Source organism: Lampetra fluviatilis, chromosome 16 (genome assembly GCF_964198595.1).
Source record: "Lampetra fluviatilis chromosome 16, kcLamFluv1.1, whole genome shotgun sequence".
Classification (NCBI taxonomy): domain Eukaryota; kingdom Metazoa; phylum Chordata; class Hyperoartia; order Petromyzontiformes; family Petromyzontidae; genus Lampetra; species Lampetra fluviatilis.
Window position 1 is genome coordinate 10,016,321 of NC_136290.1, and position 27,919 is coordinate 10,044,239.

The 27,919-nt window shown below is 38.2% G+C and overlaps 1 protein-coding gene across 2 annotated transcripts; it reads left to right on the forward strand.

Annotated features, from left to right (window-relative positions):
- Positions 1-1,829: 1,829 nt before the first annotated feature.
- Positions 1,830-27,652, forward strand: LOC144936519 (protein AMN1 homolog). 2 transcript variants are annotated; one of them, XR_013637433.1, is made up of 7 exons: positions 1,830-2,064; positions 7,939-8,071; positions 10,419-10,548; positions 20,710-20,927; positions 23,209-23,265; positions 24,985-25,134; positions 26,599-27,652. XR_013637433.1 is itself a non-coding variant. In XM_078863683.1 (7 exons), the coding sequence occupies exons 1-7, from the start codon at positions 2,000-2,002 to the stop codon at positions 26,685-26,687; spliced, it is 804 nt and encodes a 267-aa protein (XP_078719809.1). In that variant the 5' UTR covers positions 1,830-1,999; the 3' UTR covers positions 26,688-27,652. The 2 variants fall into 2 exon arrangements, 1 of the variants encoding a protein (XP_078719809.1); XM_078863683.1 differs by having other exon boundaries at positions 25,023-25,134.
- Positions 27,653-27,919: the final 267 nt, after the last annotated feature.

The following is a 27,919-nucleotide window of genomic DNA, read 5'->3' on the forward strand; positions in this document are numbered from 1 at the left end:
AAATAACAATTCACCATGCTATTAATCTTAAATTTGGTCATATTGACCTCACAGAATGAGTAAAACAATGCACCTCAAACTGTTTATATCATTTAATTTAAGGTAAATGTATTAACGTGCCGTAGTCTTGCTAGTGTTGAAAATCACAGTTTTACTTAATTAGCATAGTCAGAGTTAATGGATAAATTAAGCATATCCCTCATCTCATTTCCCATTAAAAAAACAATAGGCAATGGCATTGCAACTCAGTCTTCTTAAAGCAGAGGAACAACACAAGTGATTTGATACGTTACACTGCACAAGCATTAGGTGTAAAGGGTAAAAATATCTAACCTCTTAATGCAATACTGTAATGAATCCAAGAGTCTCAGCCACTCCTGATCAAACTAGGTTTGTTGATGGTATCAGTCTAATCACCAGTGAGGGCACACAAAGAAAGCCCTATTTTTTCAAATTTGCAGTGGCCAGGACACAGTGATTCTTGGATCTATCCGAGTTGAGCTTTGAGTATTACCTCCTCATATGTGTGGGCTTTGTACTCGGTAGTGTGGTTTATTCCAAACCAGTCATTAATGTAATGGCTCAAATATCCCAATGAAAAAGGGCATTGAAACTCAGTGGTGGTTTACTGGGTAAATAAACGGTATTACAGTTTTATAATTATCTCAATTGAGGACCATGATGAAAGTATGGTGACTCGTTAAGGCTTTCCTGAGTAAAGAGAATACTTGCAGTAGTTTCATTACATTTGGGTTATTCGAGCTCTGATCATTAAAACAAATTCAGCTTTGGTATATAATGAACTATATTTTCTGGGCATTGTAAAAGCCATGCAGCTAATGAGCATAAAGAAGTGAAGTGAAGTGACATTCGTGTGACATAATCTATGTTTCCCTCCAGTATAAATAAATATTCCGATTCTGAATGGCCAATTCGTATTGTTGGGGAGCTGTTAACTTCCTCGCCTGGTCTACAGGAGGTCGTGGGTTTGATCCAGACCCTGACGCCTGCTGTATATTTGGAGTTTGCGTGTCTCTCTCCCCCGTGGTCGTGTGGATTTTTCTGGGGATCCTCCGGTTTTCCCTCCACGTTTAGAATCACGCTGCATTATGGCTTTAATCGAAGTTGTCTTGTGGTTGTTGTTGTTTGACTTGCATCCCACTGGGATTTTTGCACAGCGTTGGTGTACGGTGCTTTTTTTTCTGGAAGACTTTGCAGTTTTTGCCTGGATTTTTCTGTTTGCTCATAGTCACTTTAATATGTTTTCTTGTTCATGTTTTTGTTTGTTGCGGTTGCACCCGATTCAAGAGCCGAATGGCTCACAGGGCGATACCAAATAAATGAAACTGAAAACTGAAACTGCATTACGTGTCCACACGATAAGCCACTTCGTTGAGCTATCATTGGTGTGGCCAAGTCGCTTCTTAAAAAAAAGAGTTATATAGGTCAGTGGGGCCTTAACCTGGTAAAATAAAAGATGTATAAATTTTGATTTAATGCTTTCGTGACTGCAGGGATTCATATTCTTAATAAAAAATATATAAAATATATATAAAATAAAATTTGTTTTAAAATAAAATTTATATTTTTACTATTTTCCTTCTACGTTACTTTACCAAGAAAATAAAATCTGTATAGTTTTAGATTTAACAGTACAGTCTTGTACAGTCGCAGCGATTTTAATGAACGCTGGCGTTCTCGGTTGCCACGGCAACTGCACCCGGACGTTCGCGCCTCGCTGTTTGGAATCCGTAGCGCGGATTGGCGCAGCGCGCTTGGTCACGTGGCTCGCGGACGAGGGCCCCTCCCCTACCCCATGCGGACTACGATTTACAAACGCACGCTCTGCAACGCTCAATGGGAAGTGGTGGCGCAGCTTAAGCCGCCCAGGCTTGTGGTGGGCCTACTTCCAGTTCGTTCATTTCCCCCTCACACGCTCGGTGTTTTCTTTGTTTGTAAACAGAGTTGTTGACTTCTCCCCCCTCCCCCCCTTGTTGTCATGACGGGGCGCGCATGGCCGATGATCCTCGATGAGGAGCGATCCCCACAGACGCTGCTGACTGCGTGAGTTGTTTACTGCGTATTCTGATTTTTTTTCTTTCAATATACACTTTGCCTCTCGTCTTGTTGCATTGTGCTTTGTCGCCGCATCGTCGAACGATGTTAGTGTCAAGCAAATAATAAATACACGACCGTTGGGGTTTTACCCGCCCCAAGGGGGTAATTTTCGCGGGCTGCCCCCATGTGTGTGGTGTGTGTGTGTGCCCCCCGTTGTTTGGGTTCGAGATTCTTGCCACAGTCGACGATGTTTGTAATGTTGGAGGTAGAGCAAGATCTCGGTGAAGGCGCAGCTCCTAAGCAATCGCACGCTCACGAGACGATGGGTGGATGCACGCACGCCTACGCAACATGGAGCAGTCTTTGAAAACAAAAAAAATGGTCATCCTTCAAGACTGATTGAATCCCTTCAATGCCACAATGTCATACGCTCAGTGAGCATCTACACAACCCCAGAACATTGCACGGAGATTAACACCACCGACTTGCTTTACTGCCTCCAACATTCATCTTTAGGGGTTTCAAATGGATACAGGTGCAGCCCTGCAATTGCTTGATCATACCATTCCAGCTGGAAAGGCATCTACTAGAGAGCGCTCCATAGAATCCTTCTGGAGGGTATGTTTTGCCTAGTCTTCCACGCTGGCCAGACGTCTTTGAAGAGGTGGGAGCACCCACACTTTAACCCACCACGTTCGACCTGCCAATCCACTAAATATTGGCTATGCATTTATGCTGCTGAGAAGGACGGGGAGGGATTTAGGACAATTTCCCATTTGTGATGTGGCTGATATACAGTGTTATGTTCGATAACAAAAAACAGTTCGTATTATTGTAATGGGAAAAAAATAGCATTTGAATGCAGTTGTGCGCGGAATAGGCTACGATTTTTTTACATTTTAGGATAGGGTAAGCAACTTGGAAGTTTGTAAAAGAAAGTGGCAGGAAAGTACTGTCGGTGTGATCAGGAAGGTGAGGCTGTGATGGGTGGGACACGCGTGCGGTATTTCGAAGGGCAGGTGACTGAGACGGGCAACAGTGAGTGACACCCAGAGGTTGGCAATCCTTAACGGAAGACCAAAAGCAAGATATGTGGGTGGGATATTGTCAGAGTGCTGAGCAAGTGGTGAATAATTGTGGTGAAAGCATGTCTGACTCCAAGTGTATTTTGATATTTCATGCAATCTCATTGTAGCTGTACCATTCATGTAAATTATTTTAATTATTTCTAAATATTTTTTTTAGGCTGTGTTTGTGAGAACTTGGATGACTGCATCACTTCCAGTAAGTTGCCTTTTCATAGTCTACAAAGGCTAGGCATAATGGTATTTGATATTTAAACAATTTTCCAGTATGTTATTCATAGTGTGTGTGCTCAATGAGAGAGAAACCTTTCTTAAAACCAGCTTGCTCAAGCAGTTGGTTGGCATCTAAGTTTTGCATGATTGTGTTTGCAATGATCCCCTTTAACACTTTATATGTCTGTATGCAGAAAGAGGAATAATGGCCCTGTCGTTCTCCAAGTCATTTTTTTCTCACAATTATGGTGTTTTCTATGTAGAAAATTAGTAAATACTGAAGTCACAATTTTTTATACCCAAAATCTGTTCCCACTTTTTCGATGCGCCACATAGTCCATCCGGTCAAGGAGCTTTCCCAGTTTTCTTTCTACAAAGGGCACTATTTACTTATTTGCATGACCTCTGCAACTAACTCTTGTGAAAACATCCTGGGATATATTTTTACTATTATAATTTTCAATAACAAAAAATACTGCATTCGTTTTAATATTGTGTGGCATGCACATAATAGTTCAATCATGATCTCTTAAGACTGCTATTTTTTAATTACCAATCACCAACTTCCTTTTTTCTGCTGTCATGCTCACATTACTTGTTTCCAAAAATATGGGTTTTCCTCCTGAATGATGGCTGCTGGATTTGACCGTTGTTACATAAAACACGCATATTTTGGCAAATCAAATATTATATGAATGGAGACGGAACTAAGAGACGTAAATTGGGACATATTTGAACTCAGTGAGATGAGGACAGCAGAGAATGCCATACATTTTAATAGTGAAACGGGTTTTTTTTTTATCTGAGGAGTGGGATTTTAGTCTCCGGAAATCAAGCATAGAGTTTTAAAATTCAATAATATTCACAGTGAGATTTGCCCAGCTAACAATAAGGATCTTGAATCACTGTAAGTTAAAGATAATTTAAATATAAGCACCAACATGACTAAATCTATCATAGCCATGACTAAATATATGAAAAAATTAAGATACTTATAAATAATGACAAAGTAAACTATATCATCATAATGTGTGACTTCAGTGTAAGTAAAATATGCACATCTGAGCTGAAGCTGAGTAAAGGTGGCATATGGGGATACATGCGAGATAGGAGAACATCTGAATACTGTAGTTTCCAGCCAGCATGAAAATTAAGATAACTGTAATGAACGCCTTTTTCAAAATTGAGTCGTCAATAAAATTGACATGGAGGAGCCCAAATAGAGAAATTGAAATGAAATTTACTTGCTTCTCATGCACAAAAAACTCAACATGATTCTCTTGGACAACCTCCAGATTGTCAGGGTGGTCTTTGCACCCAGTAAATTCAACACATGAAGTGATCACAGCCTGTCACAATGAAAATTATGCTTCAGCATTGCCACACAGAAAAAAATACTAATTACGGGCAAAAATAAACAGTTAACATTTAAATCTAATTCAATGTCATGTGGCTGGTTGTATTTATAATATATTGTGTAATATATAGTACAGTGTAGTAAGTGTTAGTGGCGCCTTCTATTGGCTTTGACATAATTCTTCACGGGACACTAATTACTTGGTTCACTGATGATGGGAATTGTATATTTGTAAGTGTTAAACGTGAGACTTAAAGCAATTAAGAACGTTAGGCAGACCCTTTGTCAAGTGTAAAACTAGTACACCTCTCTGCCATAATTTTGGGACCCAAATAAAAAAAGAGATATATTACAGATTATGCCTTGTTATAAGCATAGACTTGACTGTTGGTGGCATATAAGCTTTCTAACTCTTCCAGAACATAATTTAAATCCGGTGCTTCAATTTGCATTCGGGAATTTCTTGTCCACGATCATTTGTATGTATTTTAATAGACATGTTTTTTATACCAGTGTTTCTCAGATAGATATTTAACATGGTGGCAATGGTAAGAGCACCCAATTCACATTGGCAAGATCGTGAGTTTAAATCCCATGAAGGAGTTGACCAGTCCATCATCTGTCAAAAGTTGATAAATCAGTTACACTAAGTGAAAATAAAATAGCGATTACCCGTACATCATGGGACCTCCTTTGCCGGTACCAAAATATTAGAATAGGTTTTTCCCCTTTTTCTGGCAAAAAAAAACCTTCTACAAGGAATCATGTCTGCATTAACCGCAATACTTGTGGTCAAAATGCGAACAAAAAACATCCTCTGAAAATATATGCATTGTCTTTGAAACTGATTGGTCCACACCACAGTTTTTTTTTAGCCTTGTCTCAAAACGGTGTTAGACCAGAGGACTCCAAAAGACAATGCATATATTGTCAGAGGATGTTTTTTGTTTGCATTTTGACCGCAAGTATTGTGGTTAATGCAGTTATTATTCCTTGTAAAAGGTGTTTTTTTTGTTGCCTGAAAAAAGGGGAAAAATCCTATTCTCAAAAAAGCGATTGTTCTATCGATAGATTCATATAAATATTCGGTTCAGTTCAGTATTATTTCATGACGCAGGTGAATAATATTCAGTCATAGGCTGCTTTGTAAGAGAGACCCACTAAGTACCTTATACGAGATATCAGATCGTTATCATACATAACAACAACTAACAATATACACAATAACAACAAATATAGCAACGCAATGTAAGCGCTTCAACATTCAAAGGTATACAATCAAGGGCAAATCTGGAATGTATAACACTATCTCAGCACCACAAAGGAGATGAGTTCAGCTTGACTTGGATATATATGTTCCAATATGTATGATTTGGTAAGAAAGACCTGGTAATCCAGAGCTGTAAAGTTAATGCATGCATGTATTTGTGTACAGAAATGCTTATACATACACAATAACATATTCATTCAGCACCTTGCACATGAAGTAAATTGTATTTTTGTGAATATGGAAACATTAATTGTAGTGGTTATAGGTTATAGGAAAAATATACAGGCATACCTCGTATAGCTTTCGGGGTGCATTCTTGGTAAATGGAGGGCTATAAGAAACAGCGCTATTGGACAACATTATAACATGGTTACAATGGAGATGCATTACCGACCGCTATTTTCTTTTACCTGTATATGAGCTTCATTGGGGTATCAGTAATAGCCTTAATAATGATACTGTAGACATGATAAATGTATTAAAGCATTTCATAAATTAAATAACGTTTAATGATTACATGAAAAAAATACAATAGGATATGTACTCACCAGTGCATTCGGTCAGAGCTTGCATCGGATAAACCACCGTCTTCCGTACACACATTCCCTGGGAAGCTATAAAGTCCTAACCAATGGGATTACTCGATCCATGGATCACCAATGATTGATGCAGCGATTAACCCTCAATTAATCGATAATCACCGATTCAGGTTCCATAAGTCCATATATGGGCCAAGACACGCCCTTAGGGGCAACGCCATGCCTACTTTCATATATGGGCTGATCCTCGAAGGAACTTCCCTCGAGGACAAAGAGCGTTATAACGAAACATAGCTATAAGAGGAATCGCTATAAGATGTATGCCTGTATACACCTGAACACATTGGACTTATGCCATTTGTACATAGAATAATTACCTTTAAAATAAGTGCACCTTTGCTGATGTGACTTTTTATTTTGTCATCAAAACTTTTTTGATTTCCCTTAGTATCATCGTAAATATGCCAATTATTTCCTTTCGGCAGTTTGATATACATGAAGTGATAAAGTGTTAACTACAATGTCTTGCACTCCATCTAATGGCACTGTTGATTAATTAATGTTCTGGGACTAATTGGCCTCTGGAGGAATGTAGCTGGAAGCATAATGCAAGTGATGCTTCGTAATTTTGTACTCCGTGAAGCTCATGCAAATTCGGATGTGGTTAAACATCAAACCATGGCTTGAGCTTCAAAAATCCTAGTTGCCATTCACCCTCATTACATTTTTATAGATGTACTATTTTAGATTTTACAGGCATGCACTAATATGTGCTGACATTTTTTGTTTAATGCTCAATATAAGATTTGTGATTGAGTGTAATTACACATACAATCGAACATTCTTTTTAAAAAAGCTTTGAAAATTCCATATTAATATTAGCGAAGTGGTCTTGTGAATACATGTTTTTATTACAACTGTCAAATATTAAATAAGTATTAAAATTCAGTTTACAATACCTTTTATACATTATCACTTTCTATTTTTTTCACGCTAGTGCATACAAAATATATAACATGAAGCGTACATCTTTTATTTAGTTTTTTATGTGCTGTCCATAAATAATGTTAGGAAAACTAGAATTGCTCTTTATTTGAATGCAATTTTCGTTGTTGCCCCGGGTATCCATAACTCATTGTTATAGCTCCAGGCGACATTGCTAAAATAGTGTGACTAGAATAAACTGCATAAATCTACATGGTTTACTTTAAACAGTGTATTATGGGAGGTACCAGTGAAAGGCGTTCCATAACGTACAGTATTCGGCATATATGTTGAACTTTTTTCACACCGTATGCAGTCAACCGTGCTAATCGGAGGTGCGGTGGAAGGACAACAAACTAAACAAAAAAATATGTCGAGATGCAACAAGCCGTGAAGACATTCATACAAACTGACCTCGACGTTGTTTCGCAGGAGTTTGCAGATTGTGGCGCGTGCATTTCCACGCTACTCCGGGGACGTGGAGCAGTTGCCGCACAACCTCAAAACCAAACTCCTCTACCTGCTGGTCAAGCAAGGAGAGATCACTGACCAGAACATCGGCAAGGTGTGTTTTCTGATCATTTTAGTAAGAACAGTATTGCGACTTTGAGAATATACAACGTGTTAACATTTCCAATGCATCATCAAATAGGGTTAAAGTGAATTTGTCTTTTGCTGATTTGATTTCGTTTTTTTTCCCCACATACCCATTCACATTAGCCCACAGTGCAGTTGTATGTCATTTATAAACTTGCGCAGTTGACACAATTTTACACCTCAAATAAAGGGGAATGGAGAGAATGTCTTATTTTATGCTAAGGGTTACAGCCCTTTACTGCTCCACTATGCTAAGTTGAGAATTTTTAGTTAAGAATGGGAGAATTGGTTCAGTTGTTATTTGTTGATTGACACCAATTGCTTAAGGGAAAAAAATGCTGTATTGCACAAGTAGGTTTGTGTAATTTCACATATAAGTCATGGAGGGGTTTTTCCAATAAATTACAAAGACCATGACTGTTTACACGGCTGTGGTTGTTATTCAATGTGACAAGCAGAAACGTAAATCTGAGCTGCACACGTTTGAATTTAGATCTGCATGTGCAACAAATAGAGCAGCCATAACCGTATTATATAGCAGAGCATCATTTGTGCGAAAAATATCCCTTTGACTGCTGCATATCTGCGATGTAATGCTATACTGGGGATTTCCATGCACATTCACCAAACATTGTTGCGGCTCTTTCCAAAGATGCAGAGATTTGAATACTTCACACTGGCAAAATAATGTTTGTGAATATTAGCAAGCATGAACAACAAAAAAGAAAATTGTGGGCAGCCGGGCAATGCTGGCATATTGCCATTACACACTTAACATTTGAGCACACAGACACTCAAGTATCTTAGAGGATGTTAACATTTAATTGAATTAAGTCCTTTCTGACATGTTAGGCATAATGTAACATCATTGCTGACAGTACATATCAAATCATTTAAGGATGAACTACATCAATATACCATTGGAGGGAAATGGCTCTGACGAAGTGCAAAAATGCAGATTATATTAATTATGCAGTATCCAAGAAGACACCAATTACTGGTGATGGTGATGTTAAGTGGTACAGTATGAGTATGCATAGACTCTAACGACTCACTGATATGCTAAAATTGTTGATCGCATGTAGAGACACGTTGTTTTATACTAAGTCTATTGCTACTTTATATGATTCTAGATCAGGGGTGGGGAATGTCCGGCCCGCGGGCCATATAAGGCCCACGAAATAATTTGGTCTAGCCCTGCCAAGGCAACCGCAGGCGGGACTCGAAATTCAATAAATCTAGGAGCAAACCTGGAAAAACAGTTGCGAGTAGCAACATCATCAATACCAGCTAACATCACATGCCTCACCAAAGAGAAGCAGTTCCAGCCATCACATTAGGGGTGAGTTAATTAAATGTTTGACCAAATATAACAGGCTAATTTTTAAGTTGATACTTTTGTATGGAATGATGTTATAAATATCCAAATGGCACTTGGCAGAAAAAGGTTCCCCACCCCTGTTTTAGATGCAGCTTGAAAGTTATAATACTACAGTGCGCCTAAATTTGGAAAACGATGCTAATAGTTATGCTTTGACCAAATCACCTGGAATGTGCCTGATCCCATCAAACCTCGAAGCTAAGCAGGTTTGAGCCTGGATAGTGCTTTGATGGGCAAGGATCGTGTACAAAAATAGATTTCTACTGGGCATTGTGGTGTAATGTAGCCATGTACCCTTCATGGTCTGCAAGACATAGTAGGGTGGCACTCATTCAGCAGTGGACTGACAAATAAACAGGTCGTTCATGTACACACTTACATTTCAGCAACATCTCAAGTATAAATGAACAACAATAACTTGCTGATCTCGTCAAGGAACATAAACCATCACACAAACTCTGGTCATCATCGCAGTGACTATTGGCTAGCAATCGAATGAATACAGTCACTGCATCGTGCATTTTTGGATGCACTTTTCTGGCCGTCTGGAATGCTGTGCCTTCCGATATTAGGGAGCCACTAGAGAATATGCACTCTTAAAAATAGATTCAAAACTAATTTCTTTAAAAGAGATTTTTGTTTTTAGTTTGTTGTCCTTCCCCCACACCTGATTAGGACGGTTGGCTACGTATGGTGCGAAAGAAGTTCAACATACATATATGAAAGTCTAATGACTTCTTTCTGATGAATCTTCGTGATATGTTGCCGACAGTATGCAAACCACTGAACATATGTTTGCCTATTTTATTTTACAAACAGTGTGATTGCACGCAGTAGATTGTGCCTTTAAGTATGTTCCATGCAGACAGCATGTAAAGGGTGTGAATGAAACTTGTGCCTTGACCATATCTATCGGTGGGGTCTGTTGTGGCAGTTTGTGAACCCTCAGGTGAAAAAGTTGAACTTCTCTCGGTGCAGAATCACGGATGAGTGCCTGAGGCAGCTGACTTCATGCAAGCTCCTTCTCGTATTAATACTGAACAACACCAATGTCACATCCGAAGGTATATAGATTGCACAACATTCACAAAATATTATTGAATTAAAATAGGCAGATGCTTGATATAGTATATATTCGAGTTTCGTAGCTTAAAATACTTTTCATATTGTACATGTACAAAGTGTGTGAATGTTGCGTGTAGGATAAGGATACAATAATGTAATTCCATTGATAGCACAAAAGAAGACCAAACCCATGTTATTGTACACTAGCGCTGCATTTACACTGGATACATGGCTGGGGTGGAGGGTGATGTCAGCACGCACAAACCCAGCTCAACTCAACTGGATGTGGGTGATGTCACCAGACAAATGTGCATGGCAATGTCGCCACTGCGCATGTGCACTTCCCGCCCGCACGCCAGCCAGCCATTCAGGAAGGCAGCCAGCAAAACTTTACACACATAGACAATATTGTGCATTCATATTTTTTTATTTTTGATTGATAAAAACAAGGAATATACCACAATCCATTAGTGATTGATACTGGCCTTAAACTCTAAAAACAAGGAATATACCACAATCCATTAGTGATTGATACTGGCCTTAAACTCTTAACTGCAAATGTGTCGGTAAGGTATTTTATTATCGAAACATCCAGTACAAAATTTCAGCAGCATTTTTCAAATAGCTTATTCAATGAAAGGTATGCAGGAAATATCACACTATATTTTGCTTATTAAGTATCCAATAATGAACTTGCTTTGCAGTAAAATACACGCATAATGAAGTAATTTGTACCAGGGGGGAAAAATTGCCTGGCTGTGATTGATACTGGTGAAAAAGTATAATAACAATTCAGTCACTCGCAAAGACTTCTCATTGGAAAATGCAATGAAATTCAGATAAAATGCCATGTTGTACAGAGCTTAAATCAATAGGGCAAGTCCCAGTGCTTGTCCATTGCATGACTTCTTGCAGAATTCTCTGTGCGTAGCCCTGATGAATTGCTGATTATCATTAATTTCTGATGAAATGTCAATGCCTTATTCCATGCAACCGATGTTTTAAGAATAAGCATGGGTATACCGCAGAATCAAAGGGCAGTGCAACAATGGGCCAATAAATAAATGAAAAGCGCGTTCATTGTGTATGCGCATAACAGACGAGCACTCATGCTGCCTTGTCTACCATCACAGAGGTGAACTGGTTAATCAAAGCCCACTCGACACGACTTAACATTTGTTTAAACCAAAAAGATGCCTTAGCAGAACCTGAATAAAATTTGCATTTTGAGTAGCCAGAAACAATAAGCTTGTATTAAGCCACTTGCGCTTTAGCCTATTGTCATGTGTTCCGTCATGTGGCATTGTAATCTGTTTGTGGTCCTTAGTTCTAAAAGTATCCGAATTGGAAAATGTTTGAAGGCAGATTGTCAATAATGCAGGTTAGGATGAGGGATGTTCTGTTTTGTTCTTGTCTGTTGGTGATAGGTGACCCGATGCTGGAAATGGTTTAATTTACAAATAACCTTTTGTGTTTCTCTGCTGATTGCAATAAATATGCAAATTGCCACTTAGAACAAATCACTAGTTTTGTAAAGGTTACTGTGACATACAATTGAGGTAGTTCTTTTACTTGTTAAATTTATTCAGTGCAGTTGTCTTCCTACATTCGTGGGAGTTTTTTAAATAAATCAGTGCGCGCGTGATTTTTTCATAACAATTTACATATGCTATGGATAACGGTTTTATTTTTAAATGTGGCCTACTATTTAAACTATATTAAATTTAAAAAATGTAATATTACGTTTTGTATTTTGACATCCAGCACTGTTAGAAATTATTCAATATTAACATCCCTATTGTATAATTATTAAAACCATTTAAAGCAGAACATTTTCTTTTGTAATTGTGTTCTTAAAGAGGAAAAAAATACAATGCTCCCTTTAGGATAAAGCTGGATTCGAAAGGCATTTCAATTCCATTATTGTAATGTTTTCAATTACTGCTATAATGATTATTTCTTTTTTCTCTGCTCCATTTGCCATTACCCTCATTCACGGGACACATTGCGTTTTTGCTTATCGCCCCGCATTCATAGTGGGGACCGAGGTGAGGGATGCAGAATTAGACAAGGTAATGAGAGACCCCTTTCGGTGCCGGGAAGGCATAAGTGGGTGAGGCGAGACCGCAGGGTTACCAAAATCATGACCGACATATTCCATCGTGCCCCCTCTTCTCCCTGCGGGGTTATTCTACAAAGGCTGCCCTTTATCGTTGGGCCACGGCCTGTCAGCACCCGACAAAGGCACGTAATTAGAGCTTCGTTAAGCAAAGGCGGCAAGTGAGAATTGCGGCTGGATGAATGGCAGCCTTGCAATGGCTGTTTTTCTGATAAGATCACTGCAGCCCCAGTGATAAGGTCATGGTTGTTCAAACAGTGGCTCGGAATATATAAACAGCTGAGAAATGTTTCAAATAATCATACCATTATATTGGATTGTGCAAGATTAAAAATAAAGCTTATTTTGGTTTTCCACTTAATGCTAATTATTATTTATTAAAAACAACTCTAAATAATAAAATATATGTTTTTTTTGAACAATGCAATAAAAAGTGCATTGTACCGCATTTATTCTCAGGCGCTGTAGGCATGTGCATCATGTATACTTGCTTACAATTTACAGTGACCAAAAAAAATAAATGTATTGCCATGCCAGCACAGAGCTGCATTAAGTCGCAGCCATTTCCAGTGCACAACACGTACTGGTTAAGCGCCGCGCTTGCATTCTTCACATTAAATGTGCCTCGAAGTGACTTTCCCCTCATTTGCCACCTGTGCTAATGAAGGAACAAAAAAAAGCAGCTAATTACCGCTCCACGGAGCGCACGGGTGCGGGGGAAGCATAGCCGGCTCCAAATGCAAATTTGAGCATGTCCGGCAGGGATTCTTTTGATGATGCAGTTGAGGAAGGTATTGGGATGTTGGGGGGCGGGGCGGGGGCCGCAGGAGGCGGGGTGTTAATGGAACAGTGCACAGCATGCGGTCAACTGTCACAGCGGTCAGTGGGGGGAGTTCGGAGCACTTGCTGTGTGCTGTCATCAGCTGGCATTTAACTTTTCTTCCGTGCACATTCGAATAACTAAGCACTTCTGTAATGTACTATAAATAGTGGGAACCTTAAGAGGTTTCATGAGTCGAGTTAGAACATTACCAACTTTGCATCAACTTTAAATGGGTGCTCATTTAAACTTTTATAGTTGAATGGTATTGTAATACTTTTACTTCACACATGCCTATATCCTTGATCTCATCAGATCCCGGGAAGCTTAGCAGATTGGAGTGCTTGGATGGGTGACCACAATGCATTCGGGTGTGAAAGGCTATGGAGTAAAGTCCATTCTTCTGTACTGCATTGCTCTTCATCTGCTCCCAGTATTCACCAATTACCACGGTCAATCCTTATGACCCGCATGGCATGGGAAGACCCTTATCCAGCAGTGGATTGACTCAAGGGCTGTACGTGAACTTCACAACTTACGTGCATTTTTTTACAATTAAATATTAATGTCTGGATTTAATGTGCGCTGGAAATGTACGTTTCATGATTAGAATTGATTCTTATGCTTACAAGACACACGTCGAATCACCCGATTATTTATGATTTCTACTGCACGTTTTTAAAACTAAATTCAACAGATTCATAATATATACCATAAATTTTACATGCACCGCAAGTGAAAAAACAGAATCGATTTATGAACTGAATCGTGACCCTGAATAGTGACAATTCATCAATTCATGGAGGGGGAAAGGGGGAGGGGTGCATTTTCACATCCCAGATGCACACTGCTGAACGTGAGTGGCAGGGTTAGTAGAAAGACACGGCTGCTCACGTGCAAGTCTGAGGTCCCCATTTCAGCCACCGTTATTTAGTTGTTATCGATGCTCTTCTTAAGTTGTCCGTACCGCTTTGCATATAGCCATGCTATTGTTAACTATTTGGTAGCAAATAAAGCAAACTGCAAATAAATAAAAAATAATTTAAGTGATACCTGAGTCGCGACTATCAGTGCACAGTCGTTTAACACTACCGTTTGTGCACAATTAAATGTAGAAAATAAGGAACATACTTTTCCGTGATATGTTTTGTTCTTTTAGAAGAAAAAAAACCAGTGTGGATGTTTATATTAAATTAAAGAAATACAATTCTGGAATGTTTTTTGCGTAATTTTTTTACCTTTAAACAGTAAAACTAACCACCATCAATATAAACCCATTTGGACAGGCTCATGGAAAGAACATCTGTGTTTGGGTGTGGATTAGCATTTGTTTGCACAATAGCCACCATTAATTGCACCCAATGTAACAATACTTTCGACAATTATAAATAGACAAGAGGGTTCCTTATACTTTCTTACAAGCAGGAAGAGTAAACGATCAGCAATTTAGGAGTGTACATAACCATGTACATTTTCCTTTCCGTTAAACTGGCTAAAGACCATGTGCGTCATGCAGTGTCCTCTTGTATGCTATATTTTAAAGTCCTCACACAAAGTTGGAGAATTAAATATGTTCTATTTATGACCTTTCAGATTATTGGCTGGTGATGTCGTAATGATCCGTTCAGTATGAACGAATCTGGTGTATCATGAACTTGACCATAAACACCTTTGACCTCTAGACCATCAAACATCCAATACTTATTACATTTTCATGACGCTGTAATTTTGCCTTTTATAAAATGCGTACTTGTAGTCTACTGTACGTAAGTGTGTTGTACAATTATAATAGATTTTTACATTTGACTTTTTCGTTATTGTTGTCTAGTGGCACACGCCTCTAATATATGATTTTAAGGCAAATATTGGTGGTTCACATTGATCAGTGAAACTCTCAAACCACATGGGCTCTGTGGCAGCTAGAATGTGTGGACCTTTGATAATCTGAGAGCGTTATCACCATAAGTGCATAGGTTTTGTCCAAGTACTCCGATTTTTTCCCATATGAAAAACATTTACAATCGGAGATGTTCAAATATCCCAATGCAAGGGCTACCCTGAAAAAGTCTTGAAAATAAATAAGGCTTTCATGGATAAATAAAACACTGTACATGATGTGTTGTACCGTAGAGATGTTACTGCGTGCAGTTTTATCATATTTACGTAAGGTTATCAGAGAGAGGTTTCGTAAGTAAAAACACTGAAGAATGTCAATCACAAATAACTTAAATTGTAATTACAGTAAACATATAAAGATCACGTACCCTTAAATATTAACAAACTACACATTTTAAACATAGCTTTTGGGTATAAGCAAATAATGCACTGCTTTAAGCGGCCCATTAAGTTCTGTCTTCAAATTAAAATTTAAAGTAAAATTTCAACGTGGGATAAATGAACACATCGAGCAACGTGTTAGCTCGGGGCAATGATATAATTAATGTCAGCTGTGACAGGACTAATGGGGCCTCTTTACAGTGACCCCTGCAGTCACGTGATGGAGAAACATCGCACCCTACTGGCAGTGTTTACCATACATTAAAACCGGATTTCCAAATTCTCGTCATCACCGCCCTGCCACGGTATTCTTCTTCATGTTTACCAAATTTTGTTTCCATTCAAAAACAAACTAAGTTGTTACATGTCATGCTGCACATGCCTGATGATTGGCAAACAGATTCCACATGACAGAGAGTGCAATGATTTAAGCTAAGATGATTCTCTGCGTTACATGGGACACATGAGCACATACACACATTCTCTACTTAATTGATTCAGTGCTCGCCATATGCTGGACTTGTATACCAATCATCAGACACGTGGGAATTGGTAAACGTGAAAAGTAATCAAATCGCGATGTATTGATCCCTCAATGAAAATTCTTCCTTATGCCTAAGAAAGATTAATCAAACCATGCGTGCAAGAAAAATAAAATTATGCATATGAAACGAAAATGATAGGCAAATGTTACCTTTAGGCTAATGGAGCGAACAAAACTCTACAATTGAGTAAACAACATAAAACAAATACAAACAGTATTTAAAATGTTCTATTTACACAGTATATACTTTGATGTTTTGAAAATTTATCGAATCATTGTGGAATTGAATCTTAACATAAGTGTGATAGGTCTTGACGCATTCACATTTATATTTACTTGGAAGGCATTGCATTAAAAAAAAATTATTTTTTCATATGAATACTGAAAAGCAGTTCATTCAGTCACTCATATCCTTTATTTCAAAATAAAACTCCATTAAGACAACAAGTTTTTTTTTTTATAAGGATTGAAAACAATACTGAAACGCTATTTGCTTGTATGCATCTAAAACAAAAGCATTACTATATTCGATTAAATTGTACAAGTAGGCATATGCAACCAATGATATCTGCTTGAAACATTTTTTTGCAAAATGCAGGTGTCATTGTGGGCCACAAGTTATTGAAAAGCTGGACCTGAATCATGACTGAACTGAGAGGGAACTCAGAGGGTGCACTGCAGAATTAGAGTATCGATCTGCCTCTTATCTGCTTTCTCTCTGCAAGCCCTTGCTGCTTGTGTGTTGTTGCCCTTCCTTGTGCCTCAAATAGAAGTGTGCTGAGGATGGGCTTTCATTTGTGGCCAGGGCACCAGGAAATGTGCGTCATCAAACATTGTTAGACACGTAATTTACTGGCGGCGGAGAGTCTTTCTTCTCCAGAATCCATCTTTATTCCTTTCTCTGGAAACGGTTTTCTTTAGACTCATCAATCTCTCCTTAATCGATGGCGAACGGCGTCTACAAGACATTGTGGGTGACCGATTTGAAGGCCTTTTTGTCCTTGCTGGCATAAAAATTTAATGCCGCTAGAGATATTATCTTGCGGAGCCGTCATTCATTCTCTGTGCAGATGCTTTTCGGACACTTTATATTAGAGAATATAGCACGGGAAGTCCGTAGCACATCACGTAGAGTGCATGCAAACAAACACAAACTGGAAAGCGGGGAAGAAAAGATCGTACATTTTTGCACTTGAAAAACAAATCCTTTTCGGGGCTTCGCAAAACCGGGGGAAGAGCCATGTTAATTGATGGCTGTGTAATGTTTTAATTCACGGTAATTTGCATGCGTTGGCACAGTCGCTGTGGACCGCGCCAGCAGTAATTTGCATGAGGCTCTGTGGCAGGATGATTGCGCTGGAATAATTAGAGGTGTCGTTGGGAGCAGATGGCAAGGAAGATGAATGTCGTTCGGAAGCCATCTCGGCGCTGTAATCCATATGCCGCGGCCTGTCGGTGCGCGTAAAACACGCAGAAACGGGCGGCTCTAGACACAAAGGGCTCACAGAGGTTGTGCGCTGGATGCAGGCTAATTGTCACCTTCTAAACGGCGAGGTTTTTATTTATCCCACTCTCGCGCGACAATTGACCCCCATAGCAATGCATCGGCAGAAATTGCGGGCAGCGTTTGTTGGTAGCTAAATCACAGGGTTTTCCATTATGCATGAACCCATCGTGTTCTTGCTGCTTGCCGCGCAGGACATTTATTTCTTAATGTTCATGAATGTTTAAAAATAAATTAATTGCAGCTTGAAGGAAAGGAATATTTTATGCAGATGTTTCCTGAAACATTTATATTGCTTGAAGCAGGTTTTGAGGCTTTTTTTATTAGAATAAGATGTAATAAATCTGTGTTTTATATAGAAAACCGTACCAGGCATTTCATATATAATATTTCTTTGTCATATAAATTTTTAGTTTTTAATAAGGCATAGCTGTTTGGCTCCTATAGTTAATACGTAATACTAATCAAATTACAGAAAAGTACACGTGTACCGAGTAATATTATTCAATAAATGTATAACCGTGCATGTTTTTTTTCTTTTTAATATGATTTCAATATTTGTACATTTATATTTTTACCTAACTTGGATTGCCTTGGTATATTTGAAGTCTTATTTTTAGTAAAAGGTTTTACTAAAAGCAAGCACTGCCATAGAAGCGCTGTAGTTGTATTGTAGTATAAATGCAGCAATACACGTGAATGAGACATGTAAATTAAAGGACATTCTTGAAAAGCCAATTATTTTCTTTTTAGTCAAATACAAGGTGGAACGTTATCGTAATAGCCACACATTAAGAAAACTAAACAGTTGTGTTTAATTGAAATTTTCAAAGAATGTTTTTGTATTGCATATTTCTCATAAAAGCTATTAATGAGATTCTTCTTCCAATTAATGGATCTAAAGCATAATTTCTGATTTGCTACATTTGGTTGAACTTTATGTATTTTAGATAGATAAATAATTACGTAACTTTTCACTTTAAACTGGTCTTCCCAGCTTCCTTTGTAATTGGCATTTGATATTTTTGAGTGTACCTGTAAAAAAACGATTTCATTGCTCGTACAAATGCATTGTATTATCTTTTGTATATTTTGATATCTGTACACGGATAAAGCAATTTAGATTTTTTTTTTTACCAAACCGATCTCCTCCGGTCTCAGACAAGAAGCAGATGTTGAGCCTGAATAATGTCCGGATGGGTGATCATTATGCCCTTAAACCAGGTGCAATAGGCATTTTGGGCGATAGGGGGCAGTGCAGAAAATCAATTTTTCTACATTCACCCCACATTCACTGCTCACACTGACCTGCGTGGTTAAGTGTAGTTCATCATATATCTATCATGGCCGAATGGCCTACAAGGCTTTTGGGCACCTCATCCAGCAGTGGATGAATAACAGACATGCTGTCAATATTTATTTTCGTATTTTTTATTAAAAATGGTAACATTCAAATATGATCCCAAAAAAAAACTATTTGTGGAGTCCACACATGAATGTGCATTTCCTTGATGAAGCATTTGTGAATAGGAATATCGGCCGTCTAAATAAATAGTAATTTTAACTATTCTACAAATAAATGTACGTCAACACACTACACACACGGGTCTGAGAAAAAAACGATTAACCCACCAGGCTAAAGAGGAAAAAGCTAAGATTCAGGCTGCAGCTAAGCTTAATGTAATGCAATTTGAAGGAAATAGTGATGGGAAGCCAGTGTTGAAATTGATTGGAGGCACTTGAAGGGCCTCCATTTACAATATTTAAAATGTACTTCAAACAAGTAATTCTGTTTGGAAATGCTGTTTGTTATGCCTCAAGTGGTCCCAAAATAACAGTTTCACGTTGAGTGCTTGACCCATCCGCAAACCTCTCCAACAGCATGGCCAATTTCAGTAAAGCCTTGCATTATTTCTTTTTTCATGTTGTCACCACTGAATGTGGTATAACATTAGAGGAATGCCTTCCAACAGGTGCTTGTGCATATAAATGTGTGCTGCTTTGACTATACCTCAAATTAAGCTTAATATATATAGTTTTAATGTACGAATGGTTACATTACCGTTGAAATTGCATTTACATATTTCTCATGGTTGGGTTTGTACTGATCTGGTGGTCGACTTTGGACCATTTGGAATGTTTTAATCCCAGGAGTGGCTTGTGTTCTCACGATTCAGGTGCTATAATTGAACATGGGTGACAGTTCCTCCATCAGTTTATTCTGTTAAATGGATAAACGATATGTTTGGCACAGCAAACAGCTCAGCGTTGGTATTATAGAGCCAAGATAGTGGCTCATATAGAAAGTATTAATAGTATTATGCTAATTATCATTATTATTAGGCATGTAATCATGCGTTGATGGTACATTTAAAATTTTTCTTTAATTTCGGAGACATCGAATGCATGATTTTCAATTCGTATCTGTTGTATGTAATGATTTTCATAATCCCTACAGCCTCAGGAAGTGCTACATCCACCACAATAGATGTGTATGTTTAAAATATATATTTTTGCCACATTTTTACCATCTCATTAATAAAGTTTATTGTTTGTATGGTGTTATTTGTTTCATTAGCCTAAATTTTACAGTGACATATAATTGGCATTCAATGTGCATACAATGCAAATGTTACATTCCAATGCACACAATTGTATGTGTTTATTATGATCATATAATTAAATTTTAATTAACAAATTGGTGTTTTATTACATTCCAAATTATGATAGTACACCTTTCTAATTATCATTTAACCACTTGCATGTGCTACTGAAACTGAAAACCCTAGATTTGAGTTTGTTGCTCCAAATGGTAAATGACAGCATTAAGTTGCGTGCATGGGATTGTGCCTGCTTTTCTCAGCAATTGTGTATGTACTTGTGCGTGCACGTGCAGGAGTGGAGATATTAGCAGCGTGCTGCCCATTGCTGCGGGACGTGGAATTGTCGCAGTGCACAGAGCTCACCGACCGGGCAATAATAAAGCTGGCTGCATCCTGCCCACAGCTATGGATCCTAAACCTGAGAGGCTGCCATCGACTGGGCGATGCCTCTCTTCACGCCTTGGGGCGTGCCTCCTCGTCCTTGCAGTTCATTAACTTTGCTAAAACGCAGGTATGACGTTTGCGTCACATGCACGGGCTAAAGCAATGCGATGTATTTTTTTTATATGTGTACGAAAACTGAACAAAAGTTTGTTCCGTAAATATATAGGGTTTGTGGCAGCATTTCCATCGGTTCAGATAATAAGAATGTGCAGATCGTACGACATGATGCAATGCATACGTAATAAGATGTATTGTGTTTACTATCTGATTTGCACAAACAAGGTAACTTGAAAGCAAATAAATGTTTGCCTTTATAGCAAGGACACACGTGTTTTTTTCGCTAAACCTGTTTAAGCAGCGTGCTTATCTGCTCCGTCCCAGCTTTGATAAGACGCAAGTAAATTGACACACAAGGTATAGATCTGCCTTTACATATGCTAGATAATCCATTTCTTTGTTGTCTGTATACGGAATGCACCAACTTCATTTACAGGCAAAGTTTTGTACATGCACTTTATAAATAAGCTAAATAATTATAGGTTTTACTGTTTAAATTTTGATTTAAAGCTTTCGTGACTGCAGGGATTAATATTCTTGGTTCTTTCGGTAAAGTCACGTAGAACGGAAATAATAAAATAATATATATATAAAACAATAAAAATTCTGACGACGTTTCGACTGCAACACAAGCAATCATCATCAGGTGTGACTTTACTGATAGAACCAAGAATATGTTTTACTGTTTGTTGAATTATTTTATTTAAACCTAAATCCAGTTTTTGAACAGAGGAACCAGTTTTACTTAAATCTTGATTTGAAGCTTTCATGACTGCAGGAATCCATACTCTTTGGTTCTTTCAGTAAAGTCACGTAGGTAGAAAAAATAATAGATCACGACATTTAGATCGCAACACAAGCAACCGTCATCAGGTGTGAAACACACACAGCAGGAGGACTGCTACTTCATTAATGCATTTTCTATTTTCTACATATTTGGCTCATACAATTCACACTTTACCACATCTAATACAATACTATACTTTAGTGTAGGCCAGAAAAATTGAGATATTAATCATCATTCTGACAGTTATCCTTGCCTTCATCGGGAATTGAATTTGGTACTTCTGCAGTGGTATTTTATATTTGTATATTTTCAAATCAATTTATATGAGCCGTTGAGTATTAAAAAAACCAATGTTTTTGGCATTGCATATGTGGTCTGTGCATATTTTTAAGGCTGATTGCCAGGACACACAAGTACCTACACTGGCAGATGATTTATGGTGTTCCAAAATGACACTGACACTTTGTTGGCAGTAGAGTTATAAATGCCAGTTGGTTGTCCATTCATTTCCATCTCATTTTTTGCACCCTTGGATAGATTTCCCATCTCTGTGTAGGGATGAAGCGGCTAATTTAACCAGTTTAAATTGTTCATATATCTGCAGACTTCACCCGTGAGCTCTGGTACGTGAATATTTGCTTAACAGTGTAGCAAATGGCACAAACGCAGACCCTCTGAAACCTCTAATAATACTATTTTCATATTTTTCTTTAACATAATTTCAGCACTCAAATTGTCCTTGGGCTCTGCATTTGATATCTTACTTTACCAACCTTTATTGAATTCCCACATAATTGAACTTCTGAGTGGCCTTTGGTCTTGGCTAATGTTAGACTTTTTTCAGATTTGTTGACCCTGGCCATGACTTTGGCTGAACGTTGACTCATCCATCAGTTAGACAGGAAAACACACTGAAAACTGGCCAAAACACATCAGGGTGACAACACCTTTCACATCTGAATTGTAGCACTTATCAAACAGGGCGGCTTAGCACATGCCACGTCCCTCCACTCTCCCAAAGTTATCGTTTATCCCCTTCGAGACGTGTTCTTGAACATGCTGTTGCTAATTTTGTGACGTCATTCGCCTTGTTAATTGACCCCCAAAGATATGATAGCTCGTTATTAATAGTTCATATGTGTGGGATATATACATTCCATATGATTGTTTTTGTGCAATTTTGCATTTGATCTGTCAATTTAATTTCCTTAATCGACATTGTTGCTATAGTCTTTAAAATGTTAATACATAATTTTGTCGTCAATGAAAATAGATTTTTATATTTAGGAGCTCACGGCAGTGGATCTCATATAAAATAATTTATTTTAAAACATCATTGTCATGTTCAACAAAATTTGAATAAATTTTAAATATTTTTGGTGCATGTCATCAAAAAATGTGTTTTGCGACCTTGTGGGGATGAACGTGTGTGATTAGATTTTTCACAGCTTGTGTGCTGTTTATTGCTGCTAAGTGAATACATGATGTTCATGTTTCGGGACAGGTGACAGATGAAGGTGTGATTGCGCTGGTGAATGGGGCATGTTCCAAATCCTTGGAGGTGAGCTACTTATGCATAATACGTGCCATGAAATTGGTCATGAATCTTTGCTGAGGATTAAAAGCAAAACATTCCGAGGTTTAGAAAACTGGGAAACAATTGGTGTTCTGCTTTTTGCAATGTGCACATGCTCAAACTTTCACACATTATACACTGCAAACCTAATGCCCAAGAACGTTGCAGTTACATGAGAGCCAAGCCACGATTTGCTGTTGTTAAATAATATTTGCCTTTTCGTGTAAGGAGTGGAGTGGTTGATCAGTTGTTAGTGGGCAGCGGTATAAACCTGGTGACTCGAGTTCGATTCTCAAACATGGCAAACATGATTAGCACCGTTGGCTACACGTGGTGTGAAATAAGTTCAACATACGTGCATAATTGGCAAATGATATCAGAAGGAATCCTGCCTTTCCCTCCTTTTATTAAGCCACACTAACCAGCGTGGTCAAGTATGGTAAAATCTCCATGACCCTTTGGTGGATTGAGAACGGCTGGATTATTTATTAAATATTTTGATTAAAACTAGCACAGGCACATTCATTGGAGCAAATTTCTTTAGTGAATGTTTTCATAAGCTCGCTCACTACTCTGTCTTGTAGGAATGTGTAACTTGCTGTCTGCATTGCATACTCTTCTTTCTACCACACATACATCATCTGGGTGTCTCTGCAGCAAAAATATCCGTTGAATTTAAATAAATATGGTCTCGCAGTGGGCTTCCAACTCTTAATGGCCATTCGTCCATTAGACTGACACAGCTAGAATGTGACGGATTGTACATAGTGCACTCAATATGCACAGTGTGCTATGGTTTGAGCCAGTGGGCAGCACGTTCCCAAATTCTGCTGCAACAGCAGCAACCGAAACTGCAGCAGCACATTTCTGCAAGTACACCTATTTGTTAAAAAGACTGCCACATATCCGGAAATGTATAGCAAACATGGGTTTCGTTTTCAAAAGTGGAATTCAATTAAGATGTTATTTGTAATCCTGTGTACCACTGTGTGATGCATTTTAATATATGGCTCACTTTAGTTTCACATCACCTGATGCTGTATACTGACACTTAAGTTTAGTACGTAATGCATTTTTTTTTCATAAACCAAATTTGATCATTGTGGGATTCATTCTGCAATTGAAATCAGTTTTTTTTTATCCTAAATAGCATGTTTTATTTTCCACCCAGCCCTGCATTAACAATGGCTTTTAGTCATTGTATAATTAGGTTATTCCATCTGGGAAATAGTAGCTGTGGTGTGATAATAGTAGTCAGTTGTGATAATTATAACAATGTGTGGTATATTAACATACAATAGAGTCTTTGTTTTTATAATCAAGCTGTAATCAACAGATGCATTAATATAGAAAATGTATTACACTTTAATGTTGTGCAGTGTTTTCTTATGCATGCAAACAATGCTTTGAATTTTTATTGTCTTGTTTTTGGAATGAAAATTTTTTTTTTCTAAAAATCTTATAGATTATGGTTGCCTTCAGATCAATGAGGAGATTCTGCTAAATGAAAATCTACTTTTACAAAATGTCAGTCATTTTCTGAGTAGAAATGAGCATCCCAGTATATTTTATTTAGCATGTGTTGCGGATTTTTTTCTTCTTGTTTCTTTTTTACAAAGCCTCTATTACTCCCGAGGAGTGGACATGTTTTTGTTAAATAATTTTTTAGCTGCTGGAGATTTATGTGTGTTCGGTGTGGAGCAGAGTGCGCTATGCATCGCTGCATGTGCCTCTGCCTCTAGGAGGTGCACATGGACCACTGCCCGAGTCTGACAGACAAGGCAGTGGAGGCTGTGCTCAAGTCCTGCCCACAAATTAAATACCTGCACTTCCACGAATGTCCTCTCATGACAGGTCAGAATGCATTTAACGCTGTTTATGCTGTGGGAGGGTGGTCGGGGGGGGGGGGGGGGGTGTTTAGAGCGGTGGCACACTGGTGAGCGCATAGCACTGTGAATTCGTCCACCTGAGTTCAATTCCCAGCCATCGCTAACATCAGTGGTGAGTGACACCTGAACCTGTCCTGGACACCCCTTTACCAACTCTCATTGACCAGCATGGTGTAAGGTATGGTCAATTAACCCACGTGACAGACATGGCTTGGGGAGGCCTGCATCCAGCAGTGGATTGTTAAGGGCTGTAGATCGATGCTGTTAAGGTGGCATCCATGCAGGTTGTAGGGGGAAAATGCAACAATGGCTAAGGTTATCAGTCAATCAAATCAATTTGTTTAAATCCAGGTTAAACCCTTTTGACTTATTCATACTCTATCGTGTTGTCATACGAGTGCTGAATTTAAACCATTTCGGGTCCTGATTTATGGACCTATTCTCGTTCAGAAGTTTTTCTAGTAAAACCCTCTGGCCTTGTAATAATGACAGATATTTTCTGTATCATTCTTCATGGTGAATCGTAGCATTTCTATGTTAATTAATTTCAGGGAATAGTTGTCTATTCTGCTTCAAGGTTTGCATACTTCTACCACATAGTTTAAATTATAATGGAATACTCGGCTCTGCATAATCCCCCAATTCAATTAAATGCATCACTACAAAGTGGATAACATACCTGTGCAGCTATACTAATCATGGTGGTGTGTATTGTAGCCTTTTTAAAAGCACACTGGCATTCAATTGATTCACCAAGCCTTTCAGCTGTCCTCAGATAAATATGCTTTGTGCAATGAATACAGTAATACGCAGACCCACACAGCATATGTCATGAATTGCTGTTCAAATGTCGCTTCTCCCCTCTGTGCCCCGAACCTCTAGAGTGTTGTGGCTTCGTGATCTGTTTGGAGAATTGGAAATTATTCTCTCCAGGTGTGGCCTGTAGAGGTAGTTAAATGGTAAATCCCTGCTATTATAATCAGACTGGTAGAGGCACTTGTAAGACGGCCACCACTTCATTTATTGCTCTTGGCCAGTGCTGATGCATATTCCGCAGCCTATCATAGTAATATACCACTGCAGTATGTAGTACGACACAACTGTGTGATGCATGTTATTTAGTATTCCATTGATTGGTTCGGTTTTTGCCAATGCTGATTCGATGCAGCTGTACAGACATTTTTACAATAATTACGGTACATTGAAAGCAGTTTTTTTAAGTGGCGACAAATATCCATTGCTCACTTGGTATCCGTGTGAAATGTGTGCCTCCTAATTTTTTGTCGCCAAAGTGGAGTTAATACGTCCCTTGTGATGTGAAAGAAACCCATGCCAGATTAATCTCAAAACATGCTGTACTTTTGCTATGTGCCAAGCCACCGCACAACAGGACCGATTGTGTGTGTGCGCGTGCGCGTATTTGTTGCAGAGCATTCAAGGGTCATCTTGGACGATTATATGCAAGCCCACAATCACTTGCAGTCTGTGACCTGGACAGTGTACTGGAATGATCTATAACTGCGGAAGCAGTGGTTTGTGGACCTGGATTGTATGTGTAAACAAGCTATATGTGGGAACACATTCTAAATCCATTATGTAGATTTGTGTTTACTTAATTCACTATTAAAACATGAAAGGGAGGCATTTACCAGAATATACCATCACGTTGACAACTGGTGTGTCAAAGATACAGTGTAACACTGATGGTTGGGGATATGTGTTACAACAACATCGTATTTATAAAAGAGTGTTGTAGAATATTAGTTTTTTTAACTGTAATTAATGTTACAACCATATGTAAGCTTCATCATACTATAAGTAATTGGCATGCCTTTTTATAGACAACGGGCATTTAAAGGGACTAAATTGAAGAAAGTGAGTGACTTGTGTGGTATTATTTGTAATGGTTATTTTATAACAAACATGCTAGTTGCTGTTCTAAAACCTTAAATTGTGGCTTGAATAAATAATTGCTCAGTATCAGGCGAGTCTGCTTCACACTAAGACCAGCCACTCAGCTGGGGAATGTTGTAGCCTTAAAAAAAATGTTCTTAGCCAATGGACCACTTTCAACTGTGCCATTCTTGGCGTGATGTTTGCCATTTCATTCCACGAAAGTGGAGTTTGTGGATGTACCCACTTCAGCTGGGTCCACCACTTACATAAAAAAATATTTAGCAATGTCAGGCTCTCAAATACCTAAGCAATGAATCGAGAGACATTTGTACAACACTAATACATATGATTTGATTTGCTGAATGCTTAACGTTTAATATTTGATGTATTTATGCATATAGATTATTTTATTTTAAAAGGTTTCATGTTGCTGTGTGCTTATCTGTGATCTGTGTTAAAAGTTGACGTTCTTTGCTTTGTACAAATTGAAGATTTTTCACTGGAAGTTTTTTTTTTATCAACAACGTTTGTTGTGTTTAGTGTTGATGTTTTTATTTCAGAAACAATGAATAAAATACATTATTAAACGTCCCGTTTTCATGAAATATGAAAAAAAAAAATGTAATCCCATTTGAGACGCAACATTGTAACATGACCAAACAATTGAGGTAATCTGTCTTAAGCCAGTAGCTTTGACCACCGCGTTTGTGTATGTTGCGCAACAAACACTAAGCATGTTCTCGTGCCTAAATTTAAATTCGGTGGAGACAAATAGGTTTTTGCTTTGTGCTATGACTTTTATGTGTTCAATGCTGGGGTATTTTTTTTACGTGAAGAAAATGACTCACATTACA